The sequence below is a fragment of the Malaclemys terrapin genome, chromosome 2, assembly GCF_027887155.1.
Source record: "Malaclemys terrapin pileata isolate rMalTer1 chromosome 2, rMalTer1.hap1, whole genome shotgun sequence".
Taxonomy (NCBI): Eukaryota; Metazoa; Chordata; order Testudines; family Emydidae; genus Malaclemys; species Malaclemys terrapin.
This window is the reverse complement of record NC_071506.1, coordinates 175,544,355-175,568,843: the sequence shown is the minus strand read 5'-3', so window position 1 is coordinate 175,568,843 and position 24,489 is coordinate 175,544,355. Positions and strand designations below refer to the sequence as shown.

The 24,489-nt window shown below is 41.5% G+C and overlaps 2 protein-coding genes across 4 annotated transcripts in view; one reads left to right on the top strand and one right to left on the bottom strand.

Annotated features, from left to right (window-relative positions):
- The window catches only part of SDHA (succinate dehydrogenase complex flavoprotein subunit A), a 29,839-nt gene extending 18,691 nt beyond the window's left edge, over window positions 1-11,148 (bottom strand). The window contains exons 1-5 of the mRNA XM_054018724.1: window positions 11,042-11,148; window positions 2,415-2,501; window positions 1,833-1,994; window positions 1,065-1,208; window positions 442-606 (exon numbers count right to left, since the gene is read on the bottom strand). Of these exons, the coding sequence (XP_053874699.1) occupies window positions 442-606; window positions 1,065-1,208; window positions 1,833-1,994; window positions 2,415-2,501; window positions 11,042-11,110 (627 nt within the window). The 5' untranslated portion in view covers window positions 11,111-11,148. The remainder of the gene's footprint in view (window positions 1-441; window positions 607-1,064; window positions 1,209-1,832; window positions 1,995-2,414; window positions 2,502-11,041) is intronic.
- A 78-nt stretch (window positions 11,149-11,226) lies between these two features.
- CCDC127 (coiled-coil domain containing 127) lies at window positions 11,227-23,826 on the top strand. 3 transcript variants are annotated; one of them, XM_054018726.1, is made up of 5 exons: window positions 11,227-11,371; window positions 14,837-14,921; window positions 15,400-15,468; window positions 18,113-18,241; window positions 19,314-23,826. In XM_054018726.1, exons 4-5 carry the CDS (start codon window positions 18,121-18,123, stop codon window positions 19,982-19,984), a joined length of 792 nt encoding a protein of 263 aa, XP_053874701.1. In that variant the 5' UTR covers window positions 11,227-11,371; window positions 14,837-14,921; window positions 15,400-15,468; window positions 18,113-18,120; the 3' UTR covers window positions 19,985-23,826. The 3 variants fall into 3 exon arrangements, with proteins under 3 accessions (XP_053874701.1, XP_053874700.1, XP_053874702.1); XM_054018725.1 differs by lacking the exon at window positions 11,227-11,371 and adding an exon at window positions 11,378-11,467; XM_054018727.1 differs by lacking the exons at window positions 11,227-11,371; window positions 14,837-14,921; window positions 15,400-15,468 and having other exon boundaries at window positions 16,621-18,241.
- The last annotated feature ends 663 nt before the right edge of the window (window positions 23,827-24,489 follow it).

Below are 24,489 nucleotides of genomic sequence, written 5' to 3'. Positions count from 1 at the left end.
CTTGGCCCATGAGAAGGTCTAGATGGAACTCTTCCTGGGACTGGCCAAGGGGTGGGTGAGTGGTTGTGGCGGGAGGGGCAATAAGTGAGTGCGTCATGGCACAGCAGCAAAAGGAAGAGTGTGCTTCCTCTGGCCACAAAATTAGCAGAGCTTACTATCTATGCATTCTCTCCAGGAAGAAGTGCAGGAAAAGCAGATTCTTTTTTCAGCCTTCTTCTGTTTCTGTCACGCTGATATCAAGCAGAAGCATGCCATGGGAAAAAAGGAGGCCTGGGATCAAGATTAGGAATTCTCCTGGATTCCTTGCTGACTCTAAACTCTCATATAGCAGAGCCCACAAGTTAACAGCACTATTAATTTTAACAAGTTTTTTAAATGCCTATAGTAGCCATTAGTTGAAAACAAAAGTCAAGCTCGGTTTCCCATTTCACAGTCTCTTACCCTGCCATACAGGGTATGCAACAGTGAGTGTCCTGTTCTGTCCGCGACACAACAGCATCGATGAGCCTGTCCCCCTTTCCCAAACTGAAGGCTCTGTCCACCAAAGGCACGCTGATAGATCTTCCCTTCTTCTGTTCTGCTAAATGGCATTCCATAATTTTCCAGCTGTTGAGCCCAAACAAAGTATTAGAGATATAGCTGTGGACTTCAACAACAGGCAAGTTACTATTAGGGATGTAAAATGTTAACCAGTTAATTGATAAGCATTAGTCTTACCAGTTAACCTGCCTTAACTGTTAACCTGTGGGCCAGCCAGCTAGCCAGCCGGAGCAGTCCTAGCCACGCCAGCCCTTTAATCGGTTAACTGTTTTATTAATATTTTTTAATAGTTTAAACAGTTAACTTTTTAAACAATATTTACATCCCTAGTTACTGTTATGGTTGCTTTGTAACACTAATAAAAGTATCACCCACCCTCAAGAAGGCAACAAAGAAAGGAGTTTCTCTTTATACAAAGTTTACTATTCCAGTCTAATATCCGTATCATTAAAATGTCACTATGGATACTGATTTGTGTTGCCGATAATTATAATTCAAATAAACTTCAATATGAATAATTTCACCTCTACAACTGCAGCAGGTGCCTCCTCAGTCATGTAATGAATGGCATCCTGGTCTCCCAGCCAATCAGATCCTTTCACGGTGTCATAAAAGTGCCATCTCCAGTTATCTTCTTCCATGTTTCCCAAGGCAGCATTGATCCCTCCCTGAAAATGAAAAATATATTTCCTCAAAGTGACATTTGAAATGCATAATTTCAAAAGCTAGTTCATTTCTCAATCCCATGAAAACACACAATATTAAATAATATGTAAGACAACAGAGAAATTACTTTAAAATCAAATTTATGTGCTGTGCCATTTATACAGCATACAAACCTGAAGAAACGGTGTAACCTCAAACACATATCTATTTCACCAAAAGAAGTTAGTTTAATAAGAGCTATTACTTAACCCACCTTGTCTCTCATTTATACAGTAGAAACTATGAGTCTTTATCAACTTCCCAATGGTTAACATCTCATTCCTTTTAGGGTAAAACATTTTGTACAGCAGAATAAATGACAACACTGTACACACTTAAACAACAACTGAAATCATAAAATGGAGTGGCATGTTAATACAACAAAAAATAATAAAGCCATAGAATAAAAGTCAAACATATACAATTTTCCTAAACTGTTTTACTTAGATCCTAACTTCCATTTTTACTAATCATAACGTGGGACTGAAATTCAGTCAACTTATGAATCATAATACTCTATACATAAAATCTGTGTTACAAAAATATCAGTATGTTTAATATCAAAATAATTATATTTAAATTCTTACCTGTGCAGCAACAGTATGGGATCTGGTAGGGAACAGCTTCGTAACACATGCTGTATTAAATCCAGCCTCCGACAAACCAAATGCAGCCCGCAAACCTGCCCCACCAGCACCCACAACGACAGCATCAAATTCATGGTCCACTACTGGATATTGTGTAGAAATCTGAGGAGAAAGATTACTGAATTAAGATCATAAGTCAAATGATTACAGCTCAAGCAGCGTCAGTTTAACTACTTTATGCATTTTTTTTTAAAATGTATACTGGAGGATATATAGCAAGTTTCTCAAACTGTGCATTATCACTGATTTTACCTGTATCACAAGCTTAGCATAGTGTAAATGAATCATTTAAGTAGGTTCTAGTCAATGCAGTTTGTATTACTAAAGTCAACGCATGATCCATTTTAACGATTCATTGCCCCTACTAAAATGTTCTTCAACCAAAAAAAAAAAAAAAAGTATACATGAAACCAGAACTCTGATAACCCAGTTCTATTCTCTTCTTCCAAATTCCAGAAACATTAAGAATATACACTGAACCACCAGGAAGGAAGACTGTCTCATAGATATATATGAACTTACCGAATCAGAAACTTTAGCAGATGCATTCTTCTTTCCATAGACAGTAAAGTGAAAGTTACGTGCAAGAGCTTGGCAAGCTGCTGGCCACTGTTGAAACATGTTCAAAATTATGTAAAATGTTCTAGTTTACAAATGTTTTATGAGCCAGATTCCCAGAATTTCCAGTTATACAATGTCTAAAACAAATATGCTTTACTTCTGAATGTAATTTGTTATACATATCGCTAAAGAATATTGGATTCATATAATTTTAGGGTAATTTGTAGGGGGAAAGTCCTGCTTATTCCTAAATACAGGATGTGACAGAGACGAAATCCACCCAAGATTTAAAAAAAAAAAAGAGAGTAAACTCTGCACAGCACAGCCTACAACACACACACTATTATAATTCCTGTGTTGACCCCCTACTTCTCTACCAACACATACTAGTAGGAGCTGGATTTTATAATGTACTACAAGAATTAATGTATGATTTGATTTCATCCTGTCAGCCATCCTTTTTGAATAGCAGAAAGGAATGACAGACCAGAACAATCCTTATGACTGATTACGGTCACCCTTTTGTTTTAGGATAAGTTATAATGTCTACTCTGGTTTCCTATATGTATTACAAATTAGGCACTCTAACTAAATATACATTTTGTTTTAAGGTTTTAGTAAGTAAGAGACAGGATTCTCTACTGTGTCTATGTTAAGTAGATTAGAGGAACATTGAAGGCCTGGGTCTCAATGTAAATTGTCTTGGTTATTGATTGTAAAACTTAGCAAGGTTTAATTTGCAATACTTTTTTGCTCGATATAAAATACTACTGTTTGTATTCTCAATCTGTTTGTGTGAATGAGGAAGGTATGCATCAGGAAAAGATAAGGTGTGAAGGCCATTGTTATAGCCACAGTCAAGGAAGAAGGAGTGAAGAGACTTAAAGGACATCAAAGAATCATCAATGCACATCCATAATGAAGGGCAGATTGACGACCCTGAGGTGAAAGCTGCACCCCTAAGGACAATTGATTAAATTGGAACAAAGGACAGGATGACCCTCTCAGAGGTGTATTGGAATGTTTACACTAATTAAGAAGTAATCTGTCACAAACTGACACAGCAAAATCCATAGGCTTCAACAAAGAAAAAAACCTGTAAGAACAGTGTGCTTGGCCATGGGACTTTGGGTTCATCTTGCCACACTCCAGGAGCATCGGATCGGGACCAATAGAGCCCCGCTCCCCTCTGTGACCAATCTGGCTAGCCACTAGATTGATCCAGACTCTGGGCTGGTAACTATAAACATCACTGCAGGGTGTGTGGGTGTGGGTGTGTCTAAAAAGCATATGCCAACTGTTGTATTTTCAATAAATGCTGTGTATTTACCTTCCTCTATAAAGATCCCGTGTGCTTTGTATGAGCATAACATACTAACCAGCTAAAACAAGACCAAACTGCATATACTTTGACAGACAACTGTTTTTAAGCCTGGGGTAATATGAGAAGGTTTTTGAGACCGAACAGTATGGAAAAAAAAAAAATCCACAGCTATTTCACTTTTGTTAATTAGTTTGGACTATTTTGTAATGTCATCTCAAGCTGTTTTGTCTAGAGTCACCAAAATTGGTTTATTCTGTTGGCCACAGCAAGGCATGAGACCTTTGGGAGGGTGGATGGTTATTTTTTAAATTATTCAATAATGTGTTTTGTTTTTTCCCCGGGAGGAACCTGAACTCTTGAGGTATTATGCATATATTCTAACATACATGAGGTCTGTCCCAAGAAAGGGTGCCCAAGGTCAGGTGTAAGTGGAGGTCTAACTACTGAAGAGAGACTTGAGCAGCAGGGAGCGGCAAGTGTAGGACATGCCAATATCAGTAATCACAAATCTCCTTTTGTTACAAAGGTGAAGCATTTCAGATTTCAAGTAGTAATGCTCTCTATAACTCTGCTCAAATTCTTATGTTTTCCACCTTCTAGAAGTAGTATTTTTGATTAACCAAAGCACCTCTACATCCTATACAGTCTCCACATGTGTCAGGTGTTCCCTTAGTGGAAATTCTACACTTTCCAAATGATACAAACTTGAGAAGACGCACACACAAAGGAAGACAGAACTAATCTACAATGTGAACTGGAGAGGTTAGAGTAGCAGGAACTACAATGCAACAAAGATTTGGATTGATATTGTAAAATCATTTAAATGACTTAAAGGTTAACCTTTAAGCAGATGTCATGACACAACCTTAAGGATAGGAGTGCTCCAGTGCCACTATAACATGCACCCTATAAAAGAAAGCTAAGAAATACTAATACCAGAGGTAAGAATCGTAAAAGAAATATTTTTAAAGAAGATTCAAGGTCATCAAAAGGCATTCAGAAAAAGATTTTTATGGGGATGAACTTTGGAACTCTTCCATTAGTCACTGCACTTTTTTTGTATCATTAACTAGCTATATGTTAATGAACTAGATGAAAGGTTTCTAATTCCTTGGCTATAAAATGGTCATTTAGGTTTGAAAGAGTGAAGCAACTAAACCGAGCTTTACCAAACCAAAGAAAAAGAATAGCATAAATACTGAGTATCTTGAACAAAGACTGGAACCAACTAGAAGTGAAAGCAAGTCAGTAACAACGATGGAGATGTTTTATAATGTGGACTAGTTTCCATTGCAAAACAGAGTGAGATCAAACTCATTTCCACTGGAAGCCTACAGAAGAATGTGCATCCTGATCGCTGATGAAAGAGAGCTACTCCATTAGTCACTATACAATTACCCTCTTAATCACTGTCTTTTAGAATGGATTTTTTTTTTTTTTTTAAAGAATAGCAAAGGAATATTTCATTTGCAAAATGTACTAGGATACACTGAAAACGGGACACAGTGTAAAATGTTTCCAGTATTGTTGTAGTTGTGTTGGTCCCAGGATATGAAAGAAACCTGGTGGGTGACAAAATATCTTTTATTGGACCCACTTCTGTTGGTGAAAGAGAGAAGCTTTCGAGCTACACCGAGCTCTTCTTCAGGGCCAGGTCTACACTACAGACCTACGCTGGTATAAATAGGCTGGTCAGGGGTGTGAAAAAAACAAAACAAAAAACAAACCAGTGTAGACAGCGCTACATCAGTGGGAGAGCTTCTCCCGTCGCCACAGATACTAGCTCTCAGGGACGTAGATTAACTACACCACTGAGAGAAGCTCTCGCGTTGGCACAGTAGCATCTTCACTAACGTGCTACAACGGCACAGTTGCGCCACTGTACGTGCGCAAGATACCCAGGGTAAGTCTACAGTAAAATGCTGCATTGGCGCAGCTGCATAACCACTGTAGCACTTTAATGAAAATGCTCTACGCTGAGCCAAGAGGTGGTAGCTATGTCAGTGGGAGAAGCTCTCAAGCGTTGTAGTGCTGTCTATACAGAGGTTAGCTCGATATAACTACATAGCTGAGGGGTGTAAATTGTTCACACCCTTGAGCAACATAGTTATAGGGATATAGGTCTATATTGTAGACCAGACTTCAGATTGTCACAGCTGAATACAAAGTGGCAAGGATTGTTAAGCATAAAGAGTTAACACATGTTGTAAGAAACCATTCAAAATGAAATGGCAGTTAACACCTCTGCAGTCACAGGACAAAGCTGGTCCAATAAAAGGTATTACCTTACCTATCTCTCTCTCTCTCTCTCTCTCAGTATAAAATGCATAGAGCAGCAGTTTTCTTGACTCCAAAACCTAGCTTCAGATATATAGTTATATTGCAGTATTCCACTATATTTTACTGTGTACTTTTATTTGCTTAGATAAAAGATAACATAACTTTACCTTTTATTGCTCAGAGTGATTGATAGTACAGCTTTACTGCGCAGAAAGAAAACTCATAACTGGCAAATAAGCAATTCCAAGCAGTTTATTTCTTGCTTTGTTTTACTAAAGGTGACAAGCAAATAGTTTTGAAGACTCCACCAACTATAAAATGTATTAACAACCTAAAACACAGGAGGAAGTTAACTTACCTATTTTCCTTCTTTTATAGCTTTTAACACCCAAACCAATGAACTTTAACTACATGACATCCTAACACAAGCTTCTGCCTCAGAATCAGGGTCTTAGTTGACAACACAATATCCAACATGGAAGTCTAGGGCAGGCTGGAAACAGTCTGAATCCTGATGTTCAAGAAAAACCCACAATACTGTGCAGTTTTGAAACACTGAATATCCTTATTTTACAGGAACACTTTGCTACATGACACAGTAATTAAGTGCATTCTACAGTACAAAATTAAGCCAACCTAATTTACGTCAGCATACATCCATCATGCTAATTACATTGCCTGTGCTTATCTACACTTTGCTCATACCAATGGTGCGCATGCCCACCAAGAGCGCTTACACCAATTAACTGTCATCGTGAGATGGCTTATGAAAGCCAGCAACAGTCGATGCAAGTAACCCAGTGTCTACACCAGGGGTAGGCAACCTATGGCACGCATGCCAAAGGCAGCACGCGAGCTGATTTTCAGTGGCACTCTCAGTGCCCAGGTCCTGGCCACCTGTCCAGGGACTCTGCATTTTAATTTAATTTTAAATGAAGCTCCTTAAACATTTTAAAAACCTTATTTACTTTACATACAACAATAGTTTAGTATCAGAGGGGTGGCCATGTTAGTCAGAATCTGTAAAAAGCAACAGAGGGTCCTGTGGCACCTTTAAGACTAACAGAAGTATTGGGAGCATAAGCTTTCGTGGGTAAGAACCTCACTTCATCTGAAGAAGTGAGGTTCTTACCCACGAAAGCTTATGCTCCCAATACTTCTGTTAGTCTTAAAGGTGCCACAGGACCCTCTGTTGCTTTTAATAATAGTTTAGTTATATATTATAGACTTATAGAAAGAGACTTTCTAAAAACGTTAAATGTATTACTGGCACGCGAAACCTTAAATTAAAGTGAATAAATGAAGCCTCGGCACACCACTTCTGAAAGGTTGCCGACCCCTGCTCTACACTGACACTGTGTTGACCTAACTACATTGACATTGAGTCTATGGCTCTCGTGGAGGTGGAATTAAGGCAGAGTACCAGGTGACTTATGTCAGTGGGAGCAAAATTTTAGGCTTTGTTTACACGGGAACTTTGTTGGCAAATCTCTCGTCGTTCGGGGTGTTAAACCCCCCCTCCCCCCCCCGAACAACAAAAGTTTTACCGACAAAAAGTGCTGGTGTGAAAAGTGCTTTGTCGGCAGGAGCGCTCTCCTGCCGACAAACAGCAGCTACGGTGCGTGCCTTTTAGTGGCACGGCTTGGCTGTAGTAGCACATCTGTGTCATTAAAAGCTGCGTAGTGTAGTAGATGCTTATATAGTTAGGTCGACGTAAGCTGCCTTGACATCTACTTAATTCTGTAGTGTAGACCAGCCCTAGGTTTTAAGTCAATTATGCGCCAATTATCTCACACTGTAGTATTTGGAACTTTTAGTTTGCATTTCCAAAAGTAGGTAGATTTTCAAACTATTTGCAGGTCAATACAATCCTAACCACTGTGGGACCTTCCATCTGTACAGTTTGCAAACATTCATAATATTTTCCCCTGAATTAGGAGGCTCTAGAAATGGGATAACAAAATGAACTGTTTAGCAAATTCGTTTTCAACATTTTCCTGTTCATCAGAACTGCTGAAGCTCAGATTTCTGAATACAAATTATAGCTGTGGTGGTGTTCCTCCTATTTAAAATGCAAAATGTATGTATGAACATTTCTGCAGTACATTCTCTGGGGTCTTTGTTCAGAAACATGCTGCACAGAAGCCTACAGAACAAGGATGAAGATCTCATCAGAATATCTCACTTCATATTCACTGACTGCACAAATCCTGACTTAGCGGACAGTCCAAATTATGAAACCTTTGTGTATCATACATACAACTAGAAATGGGGGGTATGACTATACAGCAAAGAAAAACCTGCGACTGGCTCATGCCAGCCACAGGTGTCTAGTTGCTGCGTAGACATACCTGGGGAATACTCAGGAAAAGTGATAATCAGTTCCATGAGTTACCTACTTCAGAACTAGTATGCAAATATAAGTATTATCAATATGCATTTTTCACCACACCTAATACTTTAATGGCCCACAAATTTTTTGTTTTGGCCATTTTCAAAATTAACCTATGTAAAGTTTCATTTATAACCAAATAAATTTAACAAATGAAAAGATATGTAAAAACAAGAGCATTTAGTTACTCAATTGTGATTTTAAGACATACAGTAACCTTTTATATAACAGAACATTATACAACACACTCTAAGCATCCAATTTACTGTACTAACATTCTTTATTATTTCTGGCTCCCTTGATATTATATAAATTCAAAACAGCAGGGCTCCAACAACTAAAGAAAGGTAGGCAAGGCTTCAAAATGTTTTATTATTCCTGTTTGCCTAAACACTACAATTCAATCTTTCCCCCTCTTCTAGCAAGCTCCTTTCCCTCCTTCTCCCAACAGGTGTGAGGACAGTCTACCTCACTGCCTGTTCCACGCAATGGTAGAAGTTGCTGCCCCTGCTCCTATACAGGAGACTTTTTCCTCCCAGCTTGTCCTTTGCACTCTGAGCTAGGGACTGAGACACTGTCAAGACGAGGAAGGGGACAAGCTGAAAGACAGAATGCCCCCATATAGCTGAGAGAAAGGACTCTGCTTAACCAGCCTAACTCCTCAGCAATAACTAGGAAAGCATCCTCCAGCAACAGGCAGGAAACATATGTGAGTATAAAAGTTTTGGCTACAATAGGAAAATTGCAAAGCAAAACTGTAACTGTAATTAAGCACATATCCCTATGCAAAATGGCTCCACTATTTAGGCTGTGGCAGAACCTAAGTCCAGAAATAAGTTTTAGCCTTTGGAAATCAGCTCTGTACAGTTTTTCCCCTTTGGAAATCAGCTCTGTACTTCTTTGTTCTTCTTGTTCAGAATGCAAAATTCCAAAAACCACAACTGTCACTGAAATAAATATTATGATACCACAGAATGACATGTTTTGAAACATCTTCAGTTAACCAGAGTATCTAGAAACTTTCAGAGCAGAAAACAATTTAAGGAAAGTTAGATGAAGCTATTTGTCACTCAACAGCCTTGCCTACCCACCCACCCCCCAATCTGGCTAGTGGAGATGGAGCAGGGTCCTGTGGTCAGGGCATAGGCCTGGGAGCTAGGAGACCTTACACAAATCATTTTTCTCTGTGCCTCAATATCCCCACCGCCCTGTTTATTTAGATAGTTAATCTGTCTTGGCAGGGACTGTATCTCATTTAGTCAGTTACTGTTCCTAGCACATAAAGGGGTCCCAATCCTACTTAAAGCCTCTAGGTACTACTGTAATAAATAGTAATAGTGCAGTCATTCACCGCAGAAGTTTCTACTAATGAAAGGGCTAGTTACCTTGCCTTTGTTAATTTCAGTGTGACAATGGAGTAAAAATAAGACAAGAACTAGCTCACTGCAGGTGGAGGAAAGAAAGTGAGGGGGGAATGAGAAGCATCAAGTGTAGTTTCAGGGGAGCTGGGATGCACATTATCTGTTTTCATATATAATGCCTCGCTTTATCTGCTCATAGACCAGTTATTATAAACCCACTCCAAACACTTTAAATGTATGTAACTTTCAATTATTTGTTCATAGAAAAATACTATTAATTCATTTAAAGCAACTGATGAGATACTCTATACTCCAATAAAACCTCATACACATTGCTTTTTTGTTTAATAAAACACCAGGCTATTTAAAAGAGCCAGGCCATGTTGGTCTGCTTCAGGATACTGGAGTTTCTTTGAAAGCCTTTCTACTAACACACCATCACGACTGCTGTATTCCTCTATCCATTTTTTTTTTTTTTTTAAGCAGCCTTATTAAAAGACACTGCTGCTCAAGAACTAAACTTCTGCCACTGAATCCCTGGTACCTGAGGTCAAATCCCAAGGAGATACCACAGGAACAGAGTGTACAGGCACACAGGCCTTTGAAATTAAGAACCTTAGAGGTGTCAATTGTCAACCTGCTCAAACAGAGGAAAAGGGGTACTGGGGAGGCAGAAGCCCAGTGGACAGGACACCTCACTGCGGGCTGGGTTCTATGCCTGGCTCTGCCTCCCACCAGCTGGATGACCTTGGGCAAGTCACTTCACCCCGCAGCGCCTCACTGTTCTCCCCCAGCCTTTATCCATCTTGTTCCTGTCTATTCAGACTGGGGGCGGGACGGGTGGCAGCTAATGCCAGTGTCAGCAGAGAGTGCTGGGCCGGCCCTCTCGCTGCAAGGGCACCCGGAGGGGGAAAGGGGGTTTAACATCCCAGGTCTGCTCTTCGGGCTAGGCTAGCTCAGGCACGAGGCACCCACGGCAGCCCCCGCCCCCGCAGCACAGCCACGACGGAGGAGGGGCCGAGCCGGCGGCCTCTTGCCCGCAGGGGAGGGGGGGCTATAAGGGGAGCGGGGCAGCGCGTGGCTCCCCCCCACCGCCGCGCGCGCTAGGCGAGCCGGTTACACACATCTGCGAGGCCCCCCCGCGGGCTGACCAGCTCCCGCCCCGGGAGACGCCAATCCAGACCCCACCCATCTGCAGGGGCTGGCTGCCCGCGAGGCGGGGCGCACTCACCGCTCCCGCCGGGGGTCTGAACAGCCGCTTTGCTAACCCCCGCGACGCCGCGCCAGCTGACGCCGCCATTTCGCCCTGTCCGGAGAATCAGTCACTTACTGCGCATGCGTGGAGGCGGGGCTGGCTGCGCCGTTACTAACGCGAGCCTCCGAGAGAGACCAACTGTCGGGGGAGGATTGCGTGACGTGCGACCCGGCTCTGAGCGTCTCGTGACGCGCCAACGCAGTACGGGGAGCGGGAAAAGTCTGCGGCTCACGCGGATGTTGTTCCCTTCCCCCCTCCCGTTCCAATGGGCTGGTCCGGGGCGGTGGGGGCTGGACCTGCTGGCAGGTGAGGTCTGTGGCGGCGGCGGCTGCTCAGCTGGGCCTGTGGAGGTTTATGCGGTGTCGCCTCTTCCTGGGCCGGGCTGCGCGCGGGAGGCTCTGGGTGAGTGCGGGGGCTGCTCAGGCCCGTAGGACCCCGCGCGCGGATGGGTCTGGCCGTGGTGAGACTCTGAGCGCGCGGCCCGTCCAGCCCCGTCACTGGACCCGGATCTGCCAAGTGCTGCTGAGGGGGTTCTGCGCCCCAACATGCTGCCCGCAATAGTTTAAAATTCTGCCACTTTTATTTGTCAAATAAATGTGGCGGCTCCAGCATGGCCTTGAGGAGCACAGGCCACTGGCTGCACAGAAGTGGGAGCTCACGGTGCCGCTTCCCACCCCTCCCCCCGCGACAGGTTTTCCCCCTCAGCTGCACCCAACCATGACACCGTTCAAGGACCGGCCCTGACCCAGGATCACCCCAGGTCCCTACCTCCCCCCCCATGACCATGTGAGCAGGCGGGATCCAAGTGTGGAGAGGCTTAGTGGAGTGGGATCCAGGTGTGGATTGAGAGAGCTCTGTGTGGGGCAATCTGGGTGTGGGCGGCTCAATTAAGGATACAGGTGCACAGGGGGTTCTGGGTGCAATGGTAATGGGACTCTGCAGGGGGGTCCAGGTGAAGGGGGTGGGGGCTCAGCAGGGAGATCTGGGTGTGGAGGAGATAGAGCTTGAAAGGGGGTATCTGGGTTTTTGGGGGACTCAGTGGGGGGGTCCAAATGTGGGGGGGATCCAGGTGCAGCTGGTTGGGGCTTGGTAGGGTGGGAATCCAGGGGTGAGTGGCTCGTTGGGGTGGTCCAAGTGTAGGGGAGGGGGTCTCATCTGGGAGGTTATGGGGGTGGGGTGAGAGTCTGGGTATGAGGGGGTCTGGATGTACAGGGGTTGGGCGGATGGGGGAGAAGCTCCCTATGTAGGGATCCCTCCCCCTGCAGCTGAGGAGCAATGGGCGCAGGAAGCGGGGGGAGAGTTTGCAGAGATTCCTGCAACTGGGGGAGTGGGTCTGACCCAGCCCCAGATGCCTTGCTGGAGAAGAGGAAGTCTTGGCCTAGCTGGGACTAGCAGCTGAGCCTAGCCAGAGTAGGAGCCACTAGCCAGGTCTTCCCCAGTCCCGCCCTCTGCCCTACAGTGATTTACCTCTCTGTGGAGGCCCTGGGCACCTGAAACATACTGTTTTAAAGGGTTCCGTGACTGATCTTGTGGCTTCCCTTTGCTTTCCTGTCAGAAAGTCATTTTTCTGCGAGGAAGCAAAGAAATCCGCAGGGGACATACATTTTGTGCATGTGCAGTGGCACAGAATTCCCCCAGGAGTAACCAAGGGACGTAGGCGGCGCAGTGCAGCATGCGGGCCAGTGGACGGGCCCAATGCTCCTGCCGCCCAGCACCACCCCAGCCCTGACTGCAGGAGGACTCACCACAGAACAGCTTCTTTGGGGGCACTCAGGGCAGCCCCATGTCAGACTGTCCCCAGCTCCCTGGTTACAGTGTAATAATAATAATATATGGAGATATACCTATCTCATAGAGTTGGAAGGGCCCTTGAAAGTTCATCAAGTCCAGTCCCCTGTTTTCACTAGCAGGACCAAGTACTGTCCCTGACGGGTTTTTGTTTTGTTTTGTTTTGCCCTGGATCCCTAAATGGCCCTCTCAAGGATTGAGCTCATAACTCTGGGTTTAGCCGGCCACTGCTCAAACCACTGAGCTATCCCTCCCCACTCTGAGAGGGGGATACCCCTGTTCAGACCCTTTCTCTGCCCCACATCTCCCAGCTGAGCATTCTAACTCAGTGTCCTCTCAGCCTTTCCAGGCTATTGTACCCCTTTCAGGAGTGTGATTTGTCTTTCACCTCACTTAAAAAAACTACTTGCTTACAAAATCAGTCATAAAAATACAAAAGTGTCACAGTACACTATTACTGAGGAATTGCTTTCTTTCTGATTTTTTATAATATAATTATAAAATAAATTGATTGGAATAAAAATATTTTACTTACATTTCAGTTTATAGTAAATAGAGCAATATAAACAAGTTATTGTATGAAATTTTAGTTTGTACTGACTTTGCTAGTGCTTTTTATGTAGCCTGTTGTAAAACTAGGCAAATATCTAAATGAGTTGATGTACCCCCGGAAGACCTCTGTGTACTTGTGTTACACATACCCCTTGTTGAGAAACACTGCTCTAACTCCTGGGCTTGAGCTAAAAGTTCAGGTGTGTGGGGGGGTACCAACTCATCCTCCTTTGGTCGATTTTGAATGGGACCTGATCTGGTTGGCAGCCTCTGAGTACATGTACAAGATCAGGCCCTGCATGTGAAATAGGCCAGCAAACGCCAGAAGGCAAATATTCTCCAGGTTCATGAATTACTCTGGAATTTAGCAACAGAGGGTCCTGTGGCACCTTTAAGACTAACAGAAGTATTGGGAGCATAAGCTTCGATGGGTGAATGCCCACTTCGTCAGACGCTTATGCTCCAATACATCTGTTAGTCTTAAAGGTGCCACAGGACCCTCTGTTGCTTTTTACAGATCCAGACTAACACGGCTACCCCTCTGATTCTGGAGTTTAGGTGAGCGATGGATGCCCAGATAGGTGCCACAAGTGGAGAGGCTGAAATATAGATGCGGAGGGGAACTTTTACCCTGAAAACTTACTAAGTGGGTTTAGGCTCCTTTGTGATCCCCCAAACTCCTGCCAAACCCTGCAGGAGACTAACTTGAGACTTAGGCACCTAAATCTGGGGTTTGGAAGTATTTTTGTGCATCCAGCTAACACTTGGACTTCACTACAGCCCTTTCCATGGCGAAGTAGCCCACCCCTGGCAAGGGCAGAGCTCCCATCCCACTCCTCTCTGTGGGCTAGCACTGTGGTAGACTCGCAGTGTCGAGGGCGGTCTGGGTTTGCAGTGATGGGGCCAAATCAGTACCTAGATGGGCCACAAGCATCTTAACACAATTAACAAATGCTTATATTTGGAGGGCAGGGAGGAAATGTGAGGAGAGGTCCTAAATCCATCAGTTCTACCCAACTCTGTTATCACTGCACAGTGCTAGAGCGAGAGCCCTTGAACTCCATTGTACTAAAGTCTTACATATATGAGTTGCACCATAACCAACTTTGATTTGGAAAACCAAAATTAGAGTTGATTGCAGCAGGGTTTTTTTGCTCCTTTCATTTCTGTAAAGAAGAATTTTAGAATCAGACCCTGCCCCATATCATGGGACAAGGATCTGAAATATCTGAAGGACTGGATTGTTGGTCTGAAGCTCTAAGAAAGGTGGTACCATCTCCATCATCACCAGCAAAACCTGTTCTATACTTCTGCCTTATCAGAGAGTTCTGATTTCACCTATGATCACTTTAAATAAAGATGAAATGTTCATAATTAAAAATTCTAATCTAGCAAATTAACTGGTTACTAAAGCAATCATTTCATTTTTAGGTCTAAAATTACTTTAATAAAGAAGCTGCAGTGTCCTATTTTCCAGGCAAGTGGCTAATTTGTACCTAAGTCTGCTAAACTGATGGTAAGTAAATCTCAAAGTTCTGGGGCATCTTTCAGTTTTTTCTTGATATGCTACCATGCTAAAGTTCTTCCTTGTAAAGATTTTTCGGCATCACGATTAATTAACATAACAAAACATTGCTGGTATTTAAAAGTTGGCTTGTGCCAACACTTTTAGCCATGTTCACTTTCCATTTTAAGGAAATATAGAATACTTTTTAAGTATCGTTGTGTTATAAGTATGGCATTTTAGAGGTCCTGAATGGCAGAAAAATATTCTACAACCAATAGAACTTCCCTTTAAAAAAAAATCTAATGTTTTAGAAGAACCCTTCAACATGAAGAATATTTGCTTTCTGATGTAATAAAAAATATGAATATATACAGTATTTGGTAATTGAGTTGTGTGAACATCTGCTTAAACACATTTCAAAGCCCCTGAAACTCTGAAGATTTATTTTCCTTTTTTAACATGATTTTTTTTTATTTTTTTTTGGAAGTACTTGTTTTGGCATCTTTACAAGAGAGGACAACAACTCATCATATTTGTTTAACACGCAGCAGTGGAGGTGGGTAACTGCACAACTTCTTTTATCATATATGGACATTGGCAGTCCAGTTTTCAGTGGACATATTGACGAATTTTAGATTGTGTGGGCTTTGGGACAGGGATGATCTTTATTAGGTGCTGTACAAACACAAAAACATTAGGGTCCAGGACTAGGCCTCCTAGGTGCTATAGTAATACAAATAATATAGTTGTGATCCATGTTGACAATCTCCACAGAAATACATAGGTCTGAAATAGCATGGAGATGAACTTCTCTTTCCCCTTTAATTCTGTACAATACAGTGGCCAAATTAGGTTAGTGCCTGTCTATTTGACTCCCACTGAGACCACATCTTTCACAAGTAGTAAATTAACTGTCTTCAGCTGTATAAGCAATTCCCTTCACACTATTCTGATTTAAAGTGTATTTCCTGTTGTACCAGAAAACTCTCTGGACTGATTCATGGAGCACTGTAGATACAGCAGGTCGGACCTCATTGCTCCACAACTCTGCTTTTGTGTGGCCAATTAAAAAAATGACGTTGCAATGGAGAGCCAAATGCAGCCCTGTTTTAAATAATTTTACCAATAGACAATTTTTTTTCTTTGCAGCAGTTATTCCTGCAATACACATCTTACTTTCAACACTCTTAAAGGAAGAATCAGCTTTTTGTGTGTGTGGTTTTTTTTGAAGGAAGGGTGGGGGAATAGTTGAAACTTTTGGTCTTAGGAGAAGAAAGCAACTCAAAACTAACCAATAACCCAATCTGTTTTCCATCTAAAGGCAACTTTTATAGCATCTGGATTCATGCTTTTACTTTTATTTATATGACTATAGTATGGCAAGGTTCCTGGGGTGCAACCTGAACTATGGGACTGCTGAGCCTTCAAACTGGGCCCCCCGTCACACTGTGATGTTGTTGGCAAGCTAAAACCTGTGGCAGGCACTGCACTTCCACAAACATTCACAGGCACGGACACAACCAACCGAGTTACATGAATGCTCCCACTCACTCATGAAACAACAACAGAGGCTGCAGCCAGTTCCCCCCTAGCTTCCCAGCCTTGTACCCCAGAACTGTACCATCTTGCCCTGGTTAGAAGCCTGACCAGTGTAAGTTCATTACCAAGTCCACCCCTCCTTGGATGTGGAGAGGATATACACTAGCCATTATAAACTGAGCTGAGATTTCCCAAGCACTTCAACCAAAACACACTGTTTTAAATAAAATATAAAACAGATTTATTAACTACAGAAAGATAGATTTTAAGTGATAAGTAGTAAGTGTAGAGATCAAAGTTTGTTTCCTAAGGAATAAAATAAATTCACAGTCTAAGTTCTATAAAGTAAACAGGGTTGGAATCAAGCAGTGCCTCATCCTGAGAGATGGTACAAACAAAGTCTGAGAACTTCAATACACAGGCTGGAACTCTCCTCCAGCCCGGGACCAACCTCCTGCGTTCAAAGTCTTTGTCCTCCAGATGTGTTTCCAGAAGTTGAGTTGTGCGGGGAGTGAGGCCAAGTCATGATGTCACTTCCCCTTCTTTTATATTTTTTTCCAGCTTGCTGGAAAGTTCTATGCTTGTGACGTGGGGGTCCACTGCCATTGGTCAAGCATTCTCCATTGTCTACAATGCTCTCTCAGAAGTCTTCTGGGATGGTCACTGGGAGCATAGATTCTCTTTATATTAGCATGTTTGGTTACTCCATTGCTTTACCTGAAAGACTGGTTGTGGGTGTTCCTAACCTCACAACATATTTCAGTATCACACACAGCAAAACTTCATAACCTCACATACAATGATAGCACAAACAATCCAACAGGATATTAATGTTCAACAGATCAAGACTTTTAAAGTGATGCCTTACAAGGCATTCTTTGTACAAAACATATCATAATTATATGATGGTGAATATGCAGGTTCCAGGGTGCTGCTTTGAGGTACAGAGTGCAAAATATAGTGTCCAGAGATCACCAGTAGGACTGGGGCTTCGTTATATTAGTTCTCTTCCCCAAAGCACTTACAACACAAGACATTTTCAAGTTTTTAAAATTTACCAAAGTGCCAGTTATCCCCACCTGCTCACTACCCTAGGCATCATTAAATGGTTGGGGTTTTTATATGTGTTACACCAGCAATGGGACTCCTAGAACAGGTACTGGCCTTATGGATTAGTTATTGTACTTGTTTCCATGCTTGAGGAATGAAATTGGCTTTCTGAGGTGCTATGCCCTTTGTCTACTGACTGGAAGTAATTTTATTATTAAATAATAGATTGAGTAAGGTTAATAAACTTTAAGACCAGAAGAGTTCATTGTGATATCTAGTCTGACCACCAGTATGCATAACACAGGTAATAGAATGCTCAGTGGTTATGCACTGAGTCCAACAGCTTGTGTTGAACTAGTCTATACCTTAAAGACTCCAAGTAATAGAGAATGTACCACTTCCCTGGTAATTTGTTTGTGGTTAATTACCCTTACAGTTAAAAATCCATCTCTTTAGTTCCAGTTTGATGCAGAATCTAAAATAGAAATACTGAATCAAGTATTAGATGTGGTTTTGATAGGTGCACATGTCCATGTTACCTACTGCCATCAGCGCCCTCCCCTAATCATTGGTACTGCTGACATGACTTTTTTCCCCCTATTAATCTAAAGGTGTCTCCATGAATAATTTAAATGATCCTCCAAACTGGAATATCCAGCCTAATCCAAGGGATAATGGTGGTGATGGCAACAAATGGAATTATGCTTTGTTGGTTCCAATGCTGGGATTGGCTGCATTTCGTAAGTAATAATTTTAATAATCAGATTTTTCTGATCAGGCCCAGCATTCTAGTGGAAATACATCTTGCCATGTATGGGGGGGGGTCAGAACTGGCTGCTGAGTTCTCTGGAACCAAAAGGTTCATGCAGCATTACACTGCTCCAGCAACCCCTCTTCTGTTCAGCTGATTGAAGTGGCATTTCCACAATCCAGTGGAAAGCCAAATGCAGCCATCCTTTCTAGCTGGAGGAGGGTTATCTCAGAGCCTTTGAAGGAAAAGGAGAGAATTTGGTGAATAACTCTACTTGGGGGGGAAAATAAAATCAGGTTCTACAAATATAAATATTCCATAGCCCATAATGTACCCCAGACTTGAGAGCAGGGAAGGGATATGTGCTTAAGAGGACTGGTATGTGCAGGTAAAGGAAGGCTAATACATAAAAACACACATTTGTCTACTTGGGGATATGATAGAGGTCTATAAAATCATGAATGGTGTGGAAAAAGTGAATACGGAAGTGTTATTTACCTGTTCGCATAACACAAGAAATAGGGTTCACCCAATGAAATTAATAGGAGGCAGGTTTAAAACAAACATAAGGAAGTTCTTCTTCAAGCAACTCACACTCCACCTGTGGAACTTGCTACCAGGGGATGCTGTGAAGGCAAAAAGTATAGCTGGGTTCAAAAAAGAATTAGATAAATTAGTGGAGGAAAGATCCATCAATAACTATTAGCCAGGATAGTCAGGGACACAATCCCACAAACCTAAACCTCTGACTGCCAGAAGATGGGACTGGAAGACCGGGGATGGATCACTTGATAAATTGCTCTGTTCTGTTCATTCCCTCTGAAGCATCTGGCACCAGCCATTGTCAGAAGACTGGGCAAGATGGACCATTGGTCTGACCCTGTATGGCCATTCTTACGTTTTAGAAATGTAGATATATAGATTTTTAAGGCAGAAGAGAACATTATGATAATCAAGTCTAACAGTAGCAACACAACTTCTTTGTGAAGTACTTCAATAATTTTGATTATCAATACTATACATATTTTGTTTACATGTGACATTTGTTTTGTGTATGACAGGTTGGATCTGGTCCAGAGAGTCTCAGAAAGAGATAGAAAAAGAAAAAAAAGAATATTACAGAAGACTAACATCTGTACAAAGAGATCTTGAATCAAAATATCGTGACATAATCACAGAAAATCGTCGCACAGTCGCTCACTTGGAGTTGGAGCTTGAAAAGGAACACAACAGAACCCTGAGTTATCGTGAAGCCCTAATCTCCCAGAGTCGCAAATTAGTAGAAGAAAGAAGAGTTCTAGAACAGGAACGTGACAAGTTAGAGCAAGAAAAACAGGTTCTGCGGCACTCAGGGGCAGCAGGTGCCTTGTACCAAAGTTGTCTTGCAAAGGAAGCACAATGGCAAAAGAGAGCTAATATTGTAATAAAAGAATTTGAAGAAGCACTTTTAGAAAGACAAGATATCTACTGCAGTTTTGTGCTGCCCAGAAACCAGCGACTAGAAATAGAGAAAAATTTGCTAGTTAGAGCAGCAACTGATCCTGTTGCTATGGATATAGAAATGGAAAATGGTTTAAAAGATATTTTTAAATATGATACATATTGTGGTAATGTGCTGAACACAAACAAACGTCAAAATGGAAGACTAATGTGGCTTTATCTCAGATATTGGGAACTAACTGTTGAATTAAAAAAGTTCAAGAGAGTAGAGAAGGCCCTGTTGGAAAAATGATGTGTGGGGAAAGTAGTGGCATTTCATGCACTACGGCACATGTAGTATATAATGACTCACTGGTATTATAAAGCTGCATTTCCTGTAGTACATTCATCTATTTTCCCCCCTCCTCATTGCAACCACATTTGCACTACTTCCATCCTTGAGAGTGTCTCCACAGTTGGTGCCTTTCCATTGATGGGCCAACCACAAATGCTCACTAAGCAGTGCAGTTTACCCTGAGACTATGTCAACTGAAAGACACACTTTGTGTTCACAGCCAGGCTAGCAGAGAATGCTCCCAACTCCTGATTTCCTGCATGGCAGTGCAACGGCATCTTTTTGTGCAACAAAACTCTCAGGAAAGTACTCGGAAGTGACGGTAATAGTGAGATTTCTTGTTATATTATTTAGGTGTGAGATGCTTTCTCTGTACCAATGAAAAAAGTGTGCAATCATGTTTTCAAATTAGATTTGCATTGTTTTCCATGCTTGATGTGCAAATGTCACTTTATGCTACATTATACATAAAAATATTTGCTTGAAATACAAAGACAGAATGCTATTTAAAATAATACAGAAGGAAAATAAAAACAAAGACTTTGATGCTTACTGACAATGATAATGAGGGCATGATTGGTCTTAAATCAGGATTACATATGAGTTATAATCTAAAAGTTGCCACTTAAAGGGAATTCATACAATGGGAAAGTAAAACATTTAATCACTTATTTTTCCTTTCAGGTCTAGGTTACCAGTTTGGATTTTGCCCACATTGGTATTGCTGAAGGCCCTATTGCATTGACTGATTGATCTCTAATGGGTTGATTATTTTAAGCCCATCTCTGTTAGACAGATATCCACATCATAAAAGCCATCGTCACATGCAGCAGAGATTTCCAGGATTGATTGGATGTAGAGACTAAGCAACTCTCTTATCCTTATAAGTAGTCCCCCCAGAGCAAGTGTGGGATTATATTACCTTGGCTCATGCACAGTGAGGAGTTGGGCAGGGAGCAAAACCATCTCCTGGATTGATTTTGGGGAAGTAACTGAGCAAAAGAAATTATCATGGAATTTTCTTCATCGACTTCCCTCATCTGGGTATTTCAGTCATGGGGTAATCTGACCTCACTGTAGAATTAAACAAGAAATTACTTATTCACAGACAAAAATAACAGCAAAGGACTGCAGAAAATAAAATATAAAGGCTTTCGTTTTTCAGTCTGTCCTGTTTAAAGTGCCTCTTGAAATGTTTGTTCTCCTGCAAAAGGAGAAAACATTAATCACTTACATAAAAAGCAAAAGGAAAATGGATATACAGTAACTGAGAAGTAAAGTAACTGTTTAAATTGATTTTGTAGATGTGTTTATATCATTGTCAATTTCTATTAAATATTGTTTACATTGCAGCAAGATGAGCAGTAACTGATTATTTCAGAATTAATTTTATTGATCTCTAGCACTAATACATTATAGCATAATGTCTAACATTAGGTAGAAAATGAAATATTCTAAAATGACAATCTTGGGCTAAATTTGACTCAAAATAAAGGTTGTATAACAACTGTCATTTACAGAAATGAAGACCAACAGAAGCATATCTATGGATATTTTCCAAATGCCAATGGTTCTGTCTATCTGTGTTCTTATAACTGCACCACTATAATAGCTGGCTGCCTCCCAAGGAATAGAGAAAATACAAAAGACTAATGCACTATACCAGGGTTTCCTTTGTACTTCCCCTGAGGTACTCAGGCAGTGGGTTTTTCATTTGTGTTTTAACTTGATTTGATTTTCTCCTATGGATTAACAGCATTGTGCTACTTCATAAGAACCTGAAAGTTAAACTACTAAAATCCAGATTGGAAGTGATTTGGGCCTCAGTCCTACATCAGGACCCACTATCCCAGACCCTTGCATCCACACAGAGTACCACTGGCACAGGCGGAGGGATCCATTCTAGTAGATCTCCATGTAGGACAGGGCCCAGGTCTTTTATGTCAAATCTGAGATAAATACAAAGATAAAAAATGAGCACCCATTTCTGTTTTGAGAGACTGCCATTTGTTTGGTTTGAATTAAGACACAAGCCACACCCTGCGGAGTTTAAAATTAAGTTAAAGAGTGAAAAGTAATTTTAAAAAAATTCTGTTTTAATAATAGATGTTATTTGTAACTTAAGTAAGGATATCAGTTTTCAATATTTTTATCCTGTCAATGACCCTTTTATTAATTGTAGGTACCGCTCCTCTTAAGGTTAAAAGAATTCTATTTTGATAAAAATGAGAAATATATACCCAATAAACACACTAAAGCTTTGTAAATTTGTAGTACCTCTTTGAAAAAGGCCAAAATGTTTATCATCTTGGTTTATATTTTTCTATAGTTTTATCACTGATACCAACTCAAAAACATTTATGAAGAGGACAGAGCTGAGAGGGCAAAACATTTTTCAGTTTATATTAGTATTTAAATTCTGTCAGTGTTTGGTTTATTCCTAATACAATGTTGTGAGGTAATCAGTGTATCAAAATGCCAGTTAGTAAAGTAGAGCTATTTTTGTAAATATAAGATTCTTCAAAGTTACATTTGTTTAACATTAGGTTAGTTAATGAAGGCAGGACAGTGGCTCAGAGGGGAAGTCCAAAAGCACATAATAGATTTAGGAGCACAAGTCCCCCTGACTTTTAATGGGACTTGTGCGCCTAAATGTCTTAGGCACTTTTGTAACTCACTCACTCTTTGTCTCTCTCTCTCGCAATAGATAAGGTTGTGTTGGAAGTTCCACTGTAAGCTTTATTTTGTCCCTCGCACTTCAAATTTTGATCTGGGGAAGTAATTGGCAATTTGATCCCTGCCAATAGATGACATCAGCTGGCATGAAAAAGAAACACTTCAACCAGTCAGTTAGTGTATTTGTTACATAAGGCCACTTGCCTTCCACCATGCTTCCTCAAACAGCCCATTCCCCTCCTCCACACACCCTGGCTCCCTTCATGCAATCTCCAATACTCCTGACTCGTTCCTATGGATCCCCACATCACCCCAACCCACCCCCAGTGTTCAGAGGGTTCTTGGGGGCCCCCCATTCCCTCTGTGAGCCTAGTTAATGTCAGACTCAGTGAGCCAAAATAGTCTAATTGAGAAATGACAAGCCTACTAAGCCTCTTTGGGGTGGTGGAGAGGGCTGCCAAATACTCTCTCTTCCTTGGCTCTCACTGTGTCCCATCCCACACAAAGTGCCCACTGCCTCTCAGCTCAGTCACACTCCTCACACTATACCAATTCCTCTGTCTTGCCCTCTTTTGTATCTTGCCCTGTCCCCTCTCTGCCTGCCCCACAATGCCTCCTAACACCTTTCCTCTCTCATGCAACCTAACTAGACTGACCAGATCCTCTGAGCCTTCACTCCTAGGCTTCCAGCTGTCTGTAGCTCCAGCACCACTCCATCACTTCCTCAATATTCTGAGGATTACATAATAGTAGCTAAACAAAGAGAAACTGTGAGAATAATCTAATGTGTATATTGCATACATCATAGAGATGCTGGTTGCAGCTTCATTGTTAAAGATGCATTGAGAGTTCCTTTGTAAGTCATGTTTTGACACAGCCTACTCTCATCCCTAAAATGTTATAGGAAGGAGCTATTACTATGAAATATTGGAAATTAATCTAAGGGAGGAGCAGAATTTTTCTATTAAGTTTGGTATCAAATGTTAATGTAACCCTAACCTATGATTTTTTGGGGGAGGGGTTGGAGGTGTTATTTGTTTCATTTTATTGAATGTATTAATTGGTTCTTGTATTGCACTCAGCCTCCTTATCTGAAACTTAATAAAGTTTTATGTTTTGGGATATTTAGAGGATTTAGAGGTGAAGTTACTATCAACATTAGCCTAATCCTTCTGTATCCCTATAATAAATAGTTTCTGGACCAGTATAGGTAGATTGAAATAAAGTACCTATGGGTGCATGGTGGGCTAATATTTTACAATATGATACAGAACACGCCGCTGATTTCTAGAGGAAGTGCGCCCATGTAACTTTGGGCCAAATTCTGCTCCAAGAGTTCAGAGACCAGAAAGCATCATGTGCTGAACGACGATGTCACTGAATGTGCAGGCAGTACAATGAGCCTGAGGTGTACGGAGAGCCAGAGTAAACACCTTGTCATACATGGTTGCTTGGTTAAAATATTAATCGGTATTTGTGATAGGTTAGTTATCTGTAAGACAATTAGCCACATTGTCAGGTAGTTCAAGCTCAAAAGTGTCTATTTCTTAAATATTAATGGAAATGTATTAAATAATGTTGGGGAAGGGTGTGCTTTCTTTTCAGAGTTAAATAGAAAGTATACTGTTTGGGTTTAAATTCCTTCCTCAATCCTCTTTGTCTGGTGCTGTCTCCCCCTGCAGCATATATAGCTGTGATCAGTGTAGAGTCAGAAACATTTCTTCACTTACTGTGTACATTACCATGCACACCTATGATTCTGTATATACTCATTAAAGAAAAATGAC